General features: G+C 36.2%; 3 protein-coding genes across 4 annotated transcripts; all 3 read right to left on the reverse strand.

Annotated features, from left to right (window-relative positions):
* Positions 1-2,723: 2,723 nt before the first annotated feature.
* On the reverse strand, positions 2,724-5,573 carry LOC120186991 (ubiquitin carboxyl-terminal hydrolase 3-like). 2 transcript variants are annotated; one of them, XM_039190787.1, is made up of 9 exons: positions 5,481-5,573; positions 5,215-5,346; positions 5,041-5,108; positions 4,373-4,461; positions 4,009-4,067; positions 3,816-3,890; positions 3,526-3,574; positions 3,334-3,410; positions 2,724-2,861 (listed from the first exon to the last, which is right to left on the reverse strand). In XM_039190787.1, exons 1-9 carry the CDS (start codon positions 5,550-5,552, stop codon positions 2,757-2,759), a joined length of 726 nt encoding a protein of 241 aa, XP_039046718.1. In that variant the 5' UTR covers positions 5,553-5,573; the 3' UTR covers positions 2,724-2,756. The 2 variants fall into 2 exon arrangements, with proteins under 2 accessions (XP_039046718.1, XP_039046717.1); XM_039190786.1 differs by lacking the exon at positions 4,009-4,067 and having other exon boundaries at positions 4,373-4,477; positions 5,070-5,108.
* A 238-nt stretch (positions 5,574-5,811) lies between these two features.
* LOC120186989 (AP2/ERF and B3 domain-containing transcription factor At1g50680-like) lies at positions 5,812-7,433 on the reverse strand. Its single transcript, XM_039190783.1, has one exon. The coding sequence runs from the start codon at positions 6,802-6,804 to the stop codon at positions 5,812-5,814; it is 993 nt and encodes a 330-aa protein (XP_039046714.1). The 5' UTR covers positions 6,805-7,433.
* A 112-nt stretch (positions 7,434-7,545) lies between these two features.
* LOC120186990 (probable enoyl-CoA hydratase 2, mitochondrial) lies at positions 7,546-10,737 on the reverse strand. Its single transcript, XM_039190785.1, has 8 exons — positions 10,430-10,737; positions 10,162-10,331; positions 9,833-9,907; positions 8,590-8,680; positions 8,421-8,472; positions 8,214-8,317; positions 8,053-8,129; positions 7,546-7,850 (listed from the first exon to the last, which is right to left on the reverse strand). The coding sequence occupies exons 1-8, from the start codon at positions 10,611-10,613 to the stop codon at positions 7,674-7,676; spliced, it is 930 nt and encodes a 309-aa protein (XP_039046716.1). The 5' UTR covers positions 10,614-10,737; the 3' UTR covers positions 7,546-7,673.
* Positions 10,738-16,015: the final 5,278 nt, after the last annotated feature.

Here is a 16,015-nt window from a genome sequence, read left to right on the forward strand (position 1 = left end):
GGTGCCCCCTTGGGCTTACCAGACCCTTAGTCCTAAACCCATCACAGGCTTGTATGGACTAAGTTAAACTCGAGAGGAAACATTCCCTTATGCCCACACGGAGAATAAATTCACACGAAGGCATAAGGTATATGTATCCCGAAGGCTACTTGCTAGGCCCACACGGTGAATAAATTCACACGAAGGCGTCGCTTTCACCCCCCACTTAAAAGGGTTCGGAGCTCGGGTATAGAGCCTTTGGATGAAAAAGTTTGGAAAGCTGAAATCATTAGAAAACGGTCAGTCCAACTATTTACTCGAAAAAAAATATAACCAAAAGTAAGTAATAAGGATCGAAATGTTGCCTTAAAATTCAAACTTACCCTTTTCGTTAAAAAGACAACTGGAAATTACCTTAGCCTGACTCGCTTACCTGCTTCCCCAGCAGAGTCGCCAAGCTGTCGCAACCGTCTTTCGGTTGGTCCTCGGAATTGGGCTTCGACTTGAAAAATGTGGATTAGAGTCGCCACCGATCATTTATTTAAAGATAAATGAGTTGATCGGATACCCTATTTCTTACCTGATCTGCGTCTTACCAGAAATATGTCGGGCTCGGGAGTCGGTTACGGTCAAGGAAGGATTAGCACCCTTGAACCGCCCTTTCGGTACTACGTAATTTCCAGTTGTCTTAATTAAGAAAAATAACAAGTTAAATTAAAAGATAAAATAATGATCCAAAATTACTTACCTTTGACGGATTTACAAATATACCCTTTAAAAGTCAAAATATGGGTTAGAAGAGATGAATAAATGATAAATAAAGTAAAACAAATAAAATAAGGAGATTAAGAAAGAAATAAAGTAAATATAAAATGAATAGAATATATAAAATAAAAAAACAATAACACTAATATATGCATAGCAAACAACTAAATAAAAATAAAATGATAATGCAAATAAATAAATAAAACAAGTAAAAGAATATAAAAACATAAAATATAGGATAATATAAAATAGATAAATAAATGAGTAAAATATATAAAAAGTAAAAGCATATATATAAATAAATAATAATAATAAAAAAAAAAATCAAAAGTAATATACGTATATATACATGCAAAATAGGAAATATATATATATATAATAACACTAATAAAAAAACATATATACATATATAATAAAATTAATAGAAAGTAATATGCATATATAACAAGAATAATAAAGTAGGAAAAAAATGATTTAGGGGGGAGAATTAAATATTTTAAAAAAATGAACACGCCTCGAGGGTGGATCTAGGTTCGAAACTTCGAAATCCCACCCCTTTTTAGTCATCGGCGCAACCCACGTTTTGGGTTATTCGAACCAAATCTCAAGAAAAATAACGTGCACATGCGAGAAATGAACGAACCAATGTAAAAAAAGATGCTACCTTTTATTTCCTTTTTGAATCGTTTACAACAACTTTGCCTTTGTATTTTCCGTGCTTTCCTCTGTGTTTTACGTGTAAATCGTGTCTTACAATGATGAGTTACAATGGCTATTTATAGTGCTTGTGGATCATATCTTTAGGAATTTATATAATAGTATAACTCTATCCTATTTTTAGGAGTTTAAATCCTAGCAAAATTTTATCCTATTTTTAAGAGTTTGAATCCTAAAATTCTATCCTATTTTTAGGAGTTTGAATCCTAGTAGGACGAAAAATGTATGTTGACATATAGTATTAATATTTTAAAGTCGTTTGTTCAAAGCACGAAAGTTTAATATAATTGTGTCAAATCATTTCATTGCATTTTATTATTAATAATCTTAATATAATACAATAAACTTATATTTATTCAAAAGCGTTGTCAGGTGAGTAGGAGCTTTAGCCGGCTAGTTTTACGGTGCGGCCCATTAGAATAGACTAAAATAAGACGATATCAATTTTGTTATTATTTTAAAAAATAAAATCAGTAAAAATAATCGAAAACATCATTTTTTTTACCCGTTCTAATTACCTATATAAGTAAATACGTTAAAAAAATTCGGTCAAAAAAATAATATTTTCGGTAAAACACTACCTAAAACATCATTTTTGACCGAATTTTTTTACCTATAGATAATTAGAACCGGTTAAAAAAATGATTTTTTCGGTCATTTTTTACCAGTTTTGTTATTTAAAATTAAAACAAAACCGATACCGCCTTATTTTAGCCGTATACTAAGACGCCGCGCGTGAGTATTTCCCGCTTTAGCCACTCAAAAAATTGTGCTATTAATTCATAGAAATAATACAAATTCATTTTTGAACATTTTAACTTTTTATTAAAGGAAAAATTATATTTTAAACCCCTCCAAAACATTGATAATCAATTTACTCACTCTTAGGTACTTAAAATTTATAATTTTATATCGAACCCTAGCACAAACTCCTAATTTAAACCCTATATATATTATAGTTTATTACATGTAGGTATTTAATACATGTATTGTATAAAATATATATAACATATGCGCATATCTAGAATTTTAATGTAAGAAAACCAAAAGTTACAGGGTGGAACAAGAGGTTTTAACATAAAATATGGTAAATCATAGGAAAGACTTTATAAGTAATGATTAACGATGCTTAAAGCCGATTCCGGTCGGCACCGACCACTGGTTTTCCTCCATGCAACATGAAAAGCACACATAGGGAAAGATCAGATGATATGCTCGAGTAAGTTGCAGTAACTGAGCATTTGAATTCTAATCTGTAGTTGTTTTGTAGGAAACTGATAACAATGATTGCCATATTAAGATGTACCTGCCACTCCCGCTTTCTTATGAAGTGCAATGACATTGAAGTTGAGGGACTCCGGATTTTTCTGGATCATGCCCTTTATGACTTTCGCCGCATCCTGTTGTCGTACGAGTAAATAATGGCGATTAGTCGTTGTCGTCGTATATTAGCACATGATGAGAATGCTTATTGCCGAAAATTAAGCAAATCATGTATATGAATGGTGAAACCAGATGAATACAGTAACACTCGTCTAATGCAAAACGATCTGATTATTAGCAAGCACAAAAACGAAACAGACAGGAGTCAGATGGATTGTGAAAGCTGAAGTTGATGGTTCAAACTAAAACTCATTCTACCAGTTGAAACTCCTCAGACCCCAAGTTGAAAGAGAGAGAGATGAGCAAGGCAGCTCACTTCTTCAACTTTCACCTTGGTCAAGGCATGATACTCGAATACTAAAATGAACTGTTAAAAAATTTCATGTCTTAAAAGCTCAAACATTTCTTGTAAAACGTTTTTCTGACTTCCGAATGCATCATTCAAAGGAAGAACACATAAAATAAAGTTTTTAACTGGCCAGAACAAGCCTGCAATATGCTACTCGGTGAGGAAGCCCCGTGCGAAATTGGTCCCGACTTTCTCCCATCAAGCTCATAAAGTTCCCCTACATTAATAATACCAAAAGCATCTCTAAAGACCAAAGAGAGAGAGATTGTGTTTTCCTTTCATTTTTATTTCGTTATATTCTGAAAAAAACAACAGAGAACAAGAGCAGGTACCATCAACACAGGTGAAGCAGATAAAATGTGTGTTGACATTGTCTGATGCCTGACAAGGAAAATTGTTAAGACAAAACAAGAGAAACGGGATCAGGACAAATAAAAATTATTAGCCCTCAGTAGCAAATATTGCAAAGATTCATCAATGAAGTAGCTCAGCTTTGTTCTAAAATATAGCAGAATAAAAACTTGAAGTGATTTATAGATTTGTATCCTACCCTAACTTCACGTTTTTCCGGTTTCAAGTTAATAGAATCATGTAGAAAAGAGTTACTTAAAAATGGATTTACCTCTGTTTCGCCAGCTGTAGCTGCTATCGTGTGAGCAACTTCCATTTCATCGTCTTTCTCAAGAAACGCTGCACGCTTTAACGCATACAACAATTTGAAGTCAGCAATGACAAATCACAAAAGGCAAAAATGCTCACACACATGTGCATGCAGACACAAAGAGAGAAAGAGTCAGAGAGGCAAGAAGATAAACCTCCAATGGATCCATGCTTGCAGTAGATTTAAAAAATCTATCTAAATATGATCCCTCTTCTGGAAAAAGACGGAAAAAATTATTACTGGATGTTTTTCAGAAAATAGACTAATAGCTACCTAATACCAACATCACCATGATATTCAATTCCTAATTAAAATGGAGAAAAGGGAAACTTAAGAAAACGCCTACTCATGGATACATCATATGTCTGACAACAAGAAAGCTGAAATGTGATGATTAAATTGACAGACATGCGTAATTCGTAAATGCTAACATACATTGAAACATATGATACGTCCAAGAAGAATGTCAAGATAAGCATTCTTGGTCGAGAAATGATGAATATTTAGACCAAACTTACGAAGCATGATTTCAGAAGTGACATTTCCAACACTGTGAAGAATCCCAATGGTTCCACATGCATTTCCCACAGTTTTTTCATGAAATAAACTTTACTGCTAACATCCTGCAGTCAAAACAAAAAAAGAGAACTTCAAATTGGATCATTCAAAGAATTTCCATTTATAGTTACAAATCAGAAACTACTGCATTTATTCACTTAGTCTTGAGAAAGCTTCAAAGGGGGAACTGAAAATTATCCACATATTTAAGTGCTATCTTAATGGTGCTTTTCCTTTCCTCTTTTCAACTATTCCTTGTTCTTAGTTATTTAATGAACATCATCATAAAATAGATTGCTTACTCCCATCAATGAAATATATTCAAAAATCAGAATACTATCCGCACAAATATACAAATATTTGGTTGACAAGGTGGACATCTATAGAACAAGACAGGTCATAATCATCTACAAACACAAGGCATAACTACACAAGCTTGCACAATCTCAGTTACAGCAGTGTTACGGTTTAAACATTTCTGATTACCTATTGAACATGAGTTCAAAACAGATCATAATCATCTACAAACACAAGGCATAACTACACAAGTTTGCACAATTTCAGTCACAGCAGTGTTATGGTTTAAAAATTTCTGATTAATCCGACAACCGTCTCTGGTGCAAAACACAAAGAGCTAGAATACATAATTGCACTTACTCTTTTCCCCTTGTCTTGCTGCAATCTCTCTTCTTCAGTCTGAAAACATTCAAAGCATAGAAACAGACAAACTTATTCTGATTTAGGTGTATCAATGAAGTTAATTTTCAAGATATTGGAAACTAAAGTTTAAAATTGAACACACCTGAGAAGTTATTGGGAAAAGAAAAAGAACAGCAAGAACAGGCTGGGGAACCATTGCTAAGAGTTCATCATCCAATCCGTAAACATCGCAACACTCCGCTTCATCCACTGGAAGACCCAGACCCCAAAGAAACTGCAGAATACCCAAAAAAAAATTATTCAGCAAACACTCATAGCAATCAATTTGTCATTGTCTTTTCCCGATGTTTTCCACGCAACCAAACACAGAGAAATTTGGGGGAGAGAAAAAGGAAAAATGAAAAGCACCTGGTTCATGACAACGGGGTTAGCTTCTAGAGGAAGCCACCTCTTCCTAGAACTTCCAGCTGGAGTCGCCATTTTGCTTTGTTTTCCTTCTCTCTTGATAAAAATGGGATTTTTATACTTTTGATAAATAGGGTTTCAGGTTGGAGATTGAGAGAAAACTGAACAACGAGTCGATTGGAAATTTAAATGTGTTTTCACTATTAAATCTGGTGAAACAGACAACAAAAACATAAACTTTGTTTCATGGGCTCTTGTTGGGCCCACCGTTATTCAAATCTAGAGAACTTAGAAAAAGAAACAAGAACAAAAAGTACATTCTTTTATGGTTTTTTTAACAAATTATGACTCCAAAAAGTTTGACCCCATTACTTCCATTCACTCCTTCAGTACCATCAGCAGCATCTGAACCAAATCCTTGTGCTCCACCATTGCCAACAATGTAGTTTCCTGGAGAATTTCGAAGTATATCTATCATATAGAACATCCCCCTTTGTCCTGCATAATCCACATGATAACATCCATAGAAGACGACAGTGTCTCCAGAATTCAAGTTATTCTTAGTGACAAACTGTCTCCATCCTGTTGTGAAACAAAAGGCCTGGATTCGACCCGAATACGAGTATCGGAGAGTCCAGGATGCGTAGTATTTGTCATAGAAAGTTATATCAATAGAGTCACTTCCCATTTGAGCTCCATTCCCTGAACTGCTTCCGAGGGGGGGCAAGTATCGCAGGGCGTATTCCTTTAGGATTGGGAACCCTCTGGGGTTAGCCACATCTGTTTGTCTCAGCTCCTGGTGAAATAACAGTTCATATGAGAGCCCCCTAGCGTTGAGTAAGCTGCCTGGTATGGTTCTCCTTGCCAGAGATTGATGTGCAAGGAAACTGGTGAAACTTGATGAGTACGTTTTGTACTTGATCATATTCAGAATCTCTTCCTCCGAGTACCAACTCTGGAATGATTTCTCCTGAGGTGTGTTGATTTTGTGGGGTAAGTTGAGGGTGGTGTTGGCTTTCTGCAACTTGAGGGCTGCTCGATCATAAGCAATGGCAGCTTCCTCCTCTATTTCATATGTTCCGAGCCAGTATGCCCTGTAATCAAAGGAAATCCTTGAGCCCCATTTATGATTTGCAAGTGGAAGTACCCCTCTGAATCTTGAGGTTGACTTCCTGATGCCAGTGCTTGTGCTGCTGCCTCTAATATTCTGATATGGGGTCATTTTGTTGTTCGAGATTAAACGTCCTACCATCACTTTGATTGAGAGATATGCGTCGATGGCAGTGAAAAAATAATGGGGATTGCGTCGTTTATAACGAGAAATCATTACAACTCACAAAGGGATAGTTATGGTAACCATGAACTGGAAAATTCACCAAAGGAGACCCAGTTATGGTAACTATAACTGACTTACCTAACATGAACTTGCAGATATTAACAAGAATGGAAAGTACAAATATTGTTGAGACCACACTCTATTTCTGGACTCGGGCATTGTAATTGGTAGCACAGAAGAGTTATTGCAGGGTTGTCACTGAGCTGTCCTTGGCCTTTTTTCTCAGTATTGACAAGCTAATTAATGAACTGCCATTTTCCATCTGAATCAGTTCATTAATGTATATACTTATCAAATTTCTCAACCAGATAATGAAGGACAAAGTTACTATTTAAAAATTCTCACCTTTTAATTCTTAAAGCCATAGTTGGTAGTGGTACTATAAACATGACAATTTTGTATATCACGTTTATGATGAAAGGTAAAAATACCATACTTAGCATAATGGGACTTATCAGTAGAACTGGAATTCTAAACCTGCTAGATATCGGCTCTTAACTGGAATTCTAAGCTGGCTATATATCGGCTCTTAACTAATTCCAAGCCTGCTAGTTGTCGACTCTCAAGAATGACTACACAAATCTATTTTTAAATGAATACATGTAGGATTTTGGAACATGGGGATGTAGATGTTTGAAACAACTACCATAAAGAACAATGCTCCTAATAAAATTCAAACCAACATAGAAATGACATTGGAAAACAAGGTTGATGTAATTTATTATTTCTTCGTTTTACTAGCTAAAGATAGTTCATCCAACATATGGACTTCTCAAGGATCCAAATATAAAACAAAGATAACTTTTATCAGTAAATAAGTTTATCAAGAAGTTGTTTTCTAGCAAAAGTCAGGTTCTTTCTTATTCACCAGTATATCTTGGCTTACGCTTCTCAGCAAATGCAGCTAAGCCTTCCAAGCGATCCTTCGTATCCAAAAGCTGTTCGTAGCACTCTTCTTCTAAATCCAATGCTGAAATCATATCCCTCTCAATCCCCTCATTTATAGCCCTCTTTGCCATTCTTATTGCTATTGGACCCTGTTAAGAATATTTTCATAAGAATATTCAATAATTTGTATAAAGTAATAAAGTTATTTTTACCAATAAAATGCAGGGTCAGCATCAGACCTGAAACCTTTGCATTTCAGAATAAGCATTCATGGATGTTAAATGAATGAACTTAGAAAAAGAAAATAGCTCATGAACTGCCAAGCAAGTTTTGAAGATGCATAATTATTACCTTCTGATTTATTTCCTGAGCAATTCCTAAAGCTTTTGGACGGGCTTCACCGACAGGAACACAGTAATTGGCAAGACCTGCGATATCAGACGTTGTTCAATACCAGAGTGGGATAGGTAGAGAACATAGTAGGGGAAAAAGCAGCTTGTAGGTATATTTACCGATGGACATTGCATCCCTGCCACCAATTCTTCGACCTGTAAAAATAAGCTCCTTTGCAATTGATTTTCCAACCAATCTAGGAAGCCTTTGAGTCCCACCTGCACTGTTAATTATAGGGTCAATGTGATACCAGCTTCAGATTTTACTCAAAAGAACTAAACAAAATAGAGATGGTGCAAAATACTGAAACAAGATTTAGTACATACCCAGGTATTATAGCCAGTCCTGTTTCTGGCAAGCCCAATAATGCATTTTCTCCTAAAAAAATGAGGACAATCCATTTAAAACAATATTAAGTAAAAAAGAAGATCATGTAACCAAACACTTTAGAAGCAAATAAAGGTACTTATGAAATGATTTAAAACATAAGTCTACCGCAAATCCTAAGATCACATGAGAGAGCCATTTCAAGTCCTCCACCCAACGCTGCACCTTCAATAACTGCAATAGTAGGAATTTGTAGTTCCTGAACTAAATAAACAGTAGTCTATGTAATCACTTGACATAAAGTAAGACCATCCGAAAGCATGCAGAAACGATTATAACAACATTAGTAAAGGAATCACCCAGTTAACTGTAAATTGTTAGATCTTAATGAGACTAATTGGCACAGCAGATGGGAATATCACTGGTTGTTCAGAAAACTTCCTTAAAGAGCTGCTGTAATGTACTTTGCCACTTGAGGCACAAGAGGGTATGACGAGAATGGTCTCTAGGGAGGAAATTCAGGATTCTTTGTTAGAGCAGGAGAATGAAAAGGCTCCTGGGACAGATGGTTTCATTGCTTTTTTTTAGGGTGCCTGGAATGTAGTTGGGGCTGATTTTGAAGATGCTGTGTAATTTTTTCTTCCGGTCCACAGAGACCCTTCCAGCACTTAATTCCGCTATAATAGTGTTAGTGCCTAAATGCATAATCTTAGCCAGGTTAAAGGCTTTTTTCACGTTTCAAGTTGTTCTATTGTCTACAAATGTATTACTAAAGTAATAGTGAGGAGGATTACTAAGTGACTTTCTGCAATCATCCTCCCACCCCAAAGCGTGTTCATTCAAGGTAGGAGTATTCATGGCAACACTCTTCTTAGTCATGACCTGGTGAAAGGCTACAATAGAAAGAGAATTTCTTCTCGATGTGCTATTAAGATAGATCTCCATAAAGCCTTTGATTCCCTTAGCTGGAACTTTGTGCTTACTTTTTTTGGTAGCATTGGGATTTCCTAAGAAAATGATAGAGTAAATAGGAAAAGTATGAATACAAATGTTAGAGTAAGTAGGAAAATTTGTACAGATTGGGTTTTGAGTTGTAAATAGCTACAGAGATATGTTGCAAGTAATGTTCTGTTTAATGTAGCAGGGATTCCTGCTTTCTGGATAATAAAAGCTCAATTATCCAAAATAATGTTGACTCTTAATGAAACAATGTTAAAAGATTGAAACCTGGACCCTGCATTAGGAAGAACAATATTGAAAAAGTGAAAAAATTGTTTTAAGAGCAAGTCAAGGACACTTGACATATACTTGCAGGCATTTTTCAATGCTTGAAAATGTACATATATCTATAGTCAGTATAATCGTTTCAAAACTACAATGATCGTATAAATGTTAGAGAATAAGGAATAACCTCTATTAATGAGAAAGTGGACCGCAGGTAGCTGACATAAGAATGAACCTCAGACGCACTCATCTTCTTTCGTTCCTACCAATCAAAGTCCGGGTAAACAACAAGATTAACATCTAACCGGAAACATATGAAACTCAAAATATCTCGCTTAAGACAAGATTGATCATTAATTATAAAATTATCACATTTCTAATCAAGAAACTTTCCCCTCATTCCTCTAATAACGAAATTATCAGTTAAAATGAAGTCAATTTTTTTAAAATCTAACTATCAAAATCCAAAAGAACAAATAGGAGTGAAAGTAACAAATAAAAGAAAGCAAAATTCACCTTTAAATCAGCTCCAGCGCAGAACACCTTAGGAACTGAGCTAGAGATCATAACTACATGAGCCTCGGAATCTTGACCGATAACTTCGAAGGCATGGCGTAAGCCACTCAACATATCATTCCCAATTGCATTTTTCGCTTCAGCCCGATCCAAATTGACCTCAACAATACCTGTAAACAAAAAAAATGAGCTTTTAAACATAACTTAAACAAGACATGAGGGGGGAAATGAAAAAGAGAGGAAATTTTCTTAAAAGGAAAATGAATACCGGAATCACAGTCGGAGAGACGGTGGAGCTTGACGGATTGGGATAAAGAGGGTTCCAAAATCAGAGTTCTCAGTGTTTGGAAGCGAGAGTAATGAGAGGGGAAATTTTGCGAAACGACTGAAATTTTTGATCTTTTGACGCAGTTTTGGCCAAGCGATCTTGTTAGTGAGGTTAATACAGCCATTTTATTGCTCCTTTTCTGCTTTAATTCGTTATAAGCAGCAAAATTTGCAGCGTAGAACGGAGGAAGAGAGGGAGGAGCTTTCGCCAATTGGAGTCTCGGCAGTTATTTAGAGTCGCAGTAGTCAATTGAAGTGTCGTCGCGTCTCGTCCTCGTGGACTTGAAACGCAATGCTTCACTAATGAAACGCAACATGTTCAAATGTTTTATATTGTCGACAAACGGGTAAGATTAAGAACAAGTTATCCTAAGTAAGAATATTCATTATATTAGGTAAACTACACCGGTGCCCACTTAATTATTGTCTGATTTTATTTTGATCACTAATATTTTGATTTAATCAATCAGACCACCTAATTATTTAAACACTTCAATCAAGCCACTGGTCGTTAACTTTTAACGAAGGATGTGAGATGGCAGTTAATAAAAGTGGTATAATTACACATTTAGTTTTTAATACTTATACATTCTATTAGCGTGATCAAAGGGTTAAATTTATTGATTTAAATTAAAATTAGGAATAATTTGATAGAATATATAAGTATTGAGGACCAAATGTATAATTATACTAATTTTATTAACTGTTACGTCACCTCCTCTGTTAAAAGTTAACAACTAGTGGCTTGACTAAAACATTTAAGTAATTGAGTGGTTTGATTGATTAAATAGAAACATTAGTAATCAAAATGAAATCGAGAAATAATTAAGTGGTCACCATTTTGGATAGATGATCAAGCTACTCATCTTTATTTCTTTATATTCTCTTAATCATATGTTATAGATTCAAAAACATTCTTCTTCATTCTCCTTGAGTCTCCATTTACTTCTCCTCTAGATAAGATTGACATTAGATTTAGAATTTGTAAAACAAACAAACAAACAAACAAGTTATGTTGTTTAGATTGTGATTTTCTTGGGTAAAGTACACAAATAGTCCATCGATTATAGGATATTGTTTTGTTGAGTCTCCGACTATTAAAAGTTATAAAGTAGTTATTCGACTATAAAGTTACTTTTTTGAGTCCCTCGCCAATTAAAAATTATAGAATGGTCACCCAACTATTGATATGTTCTAAAATTATCCTTTTTTATTAAAAAAATTGACAGTAGTCTGAGTTGGACATTAACCTATTAACTGAGATATGATAAAATTTGATATCAAAATCTCACACGACTATACAACTCAAATAATTTTGGAATCAAATTTTATCAAATCTCAATCACCAAGTTAATGTCTAATTCAAATGACAGTCAATTTTTTTAACAAAAAAAGATGAGTTTGAAAAATATGAATAGTCAGTTAATCATTTTGTAATTTTTAATAGTCCAGAAACTCAATAAATCAACGTCTTATAATCATGAGATTGTTTTGTATTTTGGGAGTATTTGTTCTGATAGGAGGTCTTTCAACTGATTGTGTCGACGCTCAAAAATTTATCGGGCGAGTCCAGCCGCTCATTCGGTAAGAGGATCTCAATTCTTGAAACCGTTGCCCATGGCCAATTGTGTGTGACCATGTTGGACCTCGAATACTACGAGTTAATCGTCGAAATGTTTCAACATTTCCTTAATAAGGTAAAATGGCTTACTATGTATTAGGAAACTGGGCCAAGCTTAGAATTCAAGAACATTGAATATTTCTCATATATTTGCAGTAACCGAGTACACAGCTTTATATCAGCTTAACAACAGTTCTAGAAACTTTGTAACTACTCTAACTGATTACTAACAGCTCCTAACTGACTTCAGCTGCTTAGTTCTAATATTCCCTCTACTTTCTCCTTCTCCTTCAACACGGTAACACGCACATCTTGGCCCTGAACATTTTAAATACAGCTTTGGTTAATGGTTTAGTGAGATCGTCTGCCGCCTGAAAGTTTGCTGGAACATAACTAACACGCAATGCTTTGGCTACCACATTTTCTCTAATGAAGTGGAAATCCATGTCTACGTGCTTAGACTGTGCATGATAAATCGGGTTCGTGCTCATTGCAATGGAACTCGTGTTGTCACACCAGATCATTGGTTCTTCAGGCTACTTCACACCCAAGCTGGCTAGCAACGCACTGACCCAGGTCACTTCTGCAACTGTATCAGCTACGCTACAGTATTTCGCTTCCATGGTCGACCTCGAAACCGTATTTTATTTCTTCGAACTCCACAACATATGGCACTTTCCAAGAAACACAACATGACCCAAAACTGACCTTCAATCATTTGCATCGCTACCCCAGTCAACATCCGCAAGGCAATGACCTTCTGTCCAGCTTCACTAGCAAACAAACGTGAGGTCATACTCTAGGGTACCAACCAGGTACCTGAGTATACGTCTCACTGCTGCCATATGAACCTCACACGGAGCATGCATGTGTTGAGAAACTTTGTTTACACTAAACGCTATATCAGGATGGGTGTGACATACATACAACAGTGCACTAACCAAACTTCTATACTCACGAGCGTCAGTGAGTACTTGTCCTGCTTCATGAAATAGTCTCGACGATCCAACTATAGGAGTAGCCACAGAGTTAGCATTCAACATATCTTCCATCTCCAGTATCTCAAGAATGTACTTCTTTTGTGAGAGTATTAGTTTGCCGCAACTCCTTTTAACCTCAATTCCAAGGAAGAAGTTCAACTCAACTAAGTCCTTAAGGGATAAGTCTCGTTGCATGAGTTGGATCACCCTCTCTACATATTCCTTAGACTCACCAGTGATGATTATATCATCCACATAGACCAACACAAACGTATAGCAGTTGTTCACACACTTCACAAAGAGTGACACATCCGCTACTGACTCGGCAAATCCCATATACTGAAGACTAGCCTTGAGTTTATCATGCCAATTTCTGGGAGCCTGTCGAAGCCCATACAAGGCTTTATTTAACCTGCAAACGAGGGGCGACCCATCAGCATCAACCTCTTCAAAACCTGGGGGCTGGTGCATAAACACTTCTTCAGATAGTTCCCCATTTAGAAATGCGTTGTTTACATCGACTTGACGCAGAGGCCAATTCTTGGCGACAGCAAGGGAGAGCACTACATTTAGTGTGGCAAACTTTACGACTGAGCTGAAAGTGTCTTTAAAATCGTATCCAGACACCTGAGAATACCCCTTGGCAACCAACCTTGATGTATACCTTTGAACCGATCCGTATGGGTTCTTTTTTATCTTAAAGAGCCATTTGCAACCGACAATGTCACGCTCTTTTGGAAAAGGAACAAGAGACCATGTTTTGTTCTCATACAACACATCGAGTTCGACATGAATGATTGTTTTCCAGCTAGAAGATTGGAGTGCTGCACGAACAGTTGTTGGGACTGAATTGTCAAAAAAACTGGTATACACCTTTGGCTTGAAGACACCACACTTGCTGCGTGTGATCATTGGGTGCTTGTTTGCAGCATGTGCTTGCTGATCTTGAACATGCACTGACGTAGTATGCTCATCACCTGCATTCAGCTCTTGAATATGCACTGGTGCACTAACATTATTAGAGTCACCATGAGAAGGACTGTGGGGCTGAGCAGTTGGGTCAATACTGTTGTCACCCGAACTAGACCTTGTTGTCCTTGACACTTCTTCATGCTCGGCTGCTGAGTTAGCTTCAGCTGGGGACATTATGTCGCTATTGAACCTCTGTCTTACAAGCAATGGAGTAGAACTACCATGTCCACTGAATTTTCCTACATATGTTACCACTTCAAGAGACCGAGTTTGCTGACCATTATTGCAAACCAATGACCTAGAGCACATGGTATCTGCAAAAGGAAAATTTAATTTATTAAATATCACATGACGTGATACATATATTCGACTATCAAGTGTGAGGCACTGAAATCCTTTGTGGTTGGGGCTATAACCAAGTAAAACGCACGGTTAAGACTGAAACTCGAGCTTGTGTTTAAGGAATGACCGTAAGTGGGGGAAACATTGGCAGCCAAACACCTTTAATGCCCTATAGTCTGGTTTCTTGCCAAACACCTTTTCAAAAGGTGACATCCCTTGCAATACTTTTGTAGGCAGCCTGTTAATCAAATGTACTGCCGTGATAATTGTATAGGACCAAAATCGTATTGGCATGGACGCTTGAGCAAGAAGCGCAAGTCCAAGCTCAATAATACGTCGATGCTTGCGTTCGACTACACCATTTTGTACTGATGTGTGTGGACATGTTACTCTGTGCATGATGCCTTCTTTGAGCAAGCAGCTCGACAAGTGTCTGTATTCCCCTCTCAGTCGCTTTGAACCTCCTTGATAGGTAAGCCAAATTGATTCTTGACTAGTTGCTGGAACAGTCCAAATGTAGTGATGGCTTGTGCCTTGTCCTTTAACAAATACAACCAAGAGTGTCTAGTATAGGCATCAACAAAATTAACATAATATTTGAAGCCATTCGAAGTAACAGGTGCTGATCCCCATAGGTCTGTAAATACAAGTTGAAAGGGTGTATTATACATTGTTTTTGAATCATTAAAATGTAACTTATGACTCTTTCCCATGTGGCAATAAACACACACTTTATTCATTCAATTTGAAACGTTTACATTCAAGTCTTTACAAATCTTAACTAAACTATCATATGAGGGGTGTCCCAAACGCCTGTGCCAAAGCTCATAGGAATCATGGGATGCAGCCGTGTTACTTGATTCAATAGCAACAAGGGTTGTTACTTGAGGATTAACTACAAATGAATACAAGTCATCTTCTTCTTTCCTACGAAGCAGAACAGCACCAGACTCTTTATCACGAAACACAACACTCTCGTGCATGAAATTCAAAGAATGCATTATTATCCCTAGTAAGCTTTGAAACAGACAAGATATTCTTTGTTATATTGGGCACATGAAGCAGATCTGTTGAGTTAATCGATCGATGGAGTTGGCCAAGAGGGGGATGAATTGGCAAATAAAAATTTCGGTGGAAGCTTTACAGGAAATTGAAAAGATTTGCACAATGATTTAGAGTGGTTCGACTTTCTCAACCAAAGTCTACGTCCACTACCTTAGCTATCCACACTAAGGATTCTCCATAAATTCACTAATTTGTCTTTCTTTTGAGGACAAAGAGTAACCTTACAAATCCCTCAAGAATTATACCCCAAATTCTTGAGAACACTCTCTCCCAAAGAGTATAATGCAAATTTTGCAAACTTACAAGAAAATCCTCACAAGGCAAGATGTTTGCACAATTCTAGAACAAAGAAAGAACACTCAAGAATAATATAATTGAGCACAATAAGTGTTATTGAAAGCAAAAATTAATATTGAATGAAATAGGCTTGAAAATGCTCAAACTTGAGGTTTGATTCTTTCTCTTTGATTCTCTCTTGATTCTTGTTGATTGTTGTTTCTTGTTATTGATAAATGGCTTCTAAGCTTGTTTAAATATACCTTTAAAT

The sequence above is a fragment of the Hibiscus syriacus genome, unplaced genomic scaffold, assembly GCF_006381635.1.
Source record: "Hibiscus syriacus cultivar Baekdansim isolate YM2019G1 unplaced genomic scaffold, ASM638163v2 tig00113722_pilon, whole genome shotgun sequence".
Lineage (NCBI taxonomy): Eukaryota > Viridiplantae > Streptophyta > Magnoliopsida > Malvales > Malvaceae > Hibiscus > Hibiscus syriacus.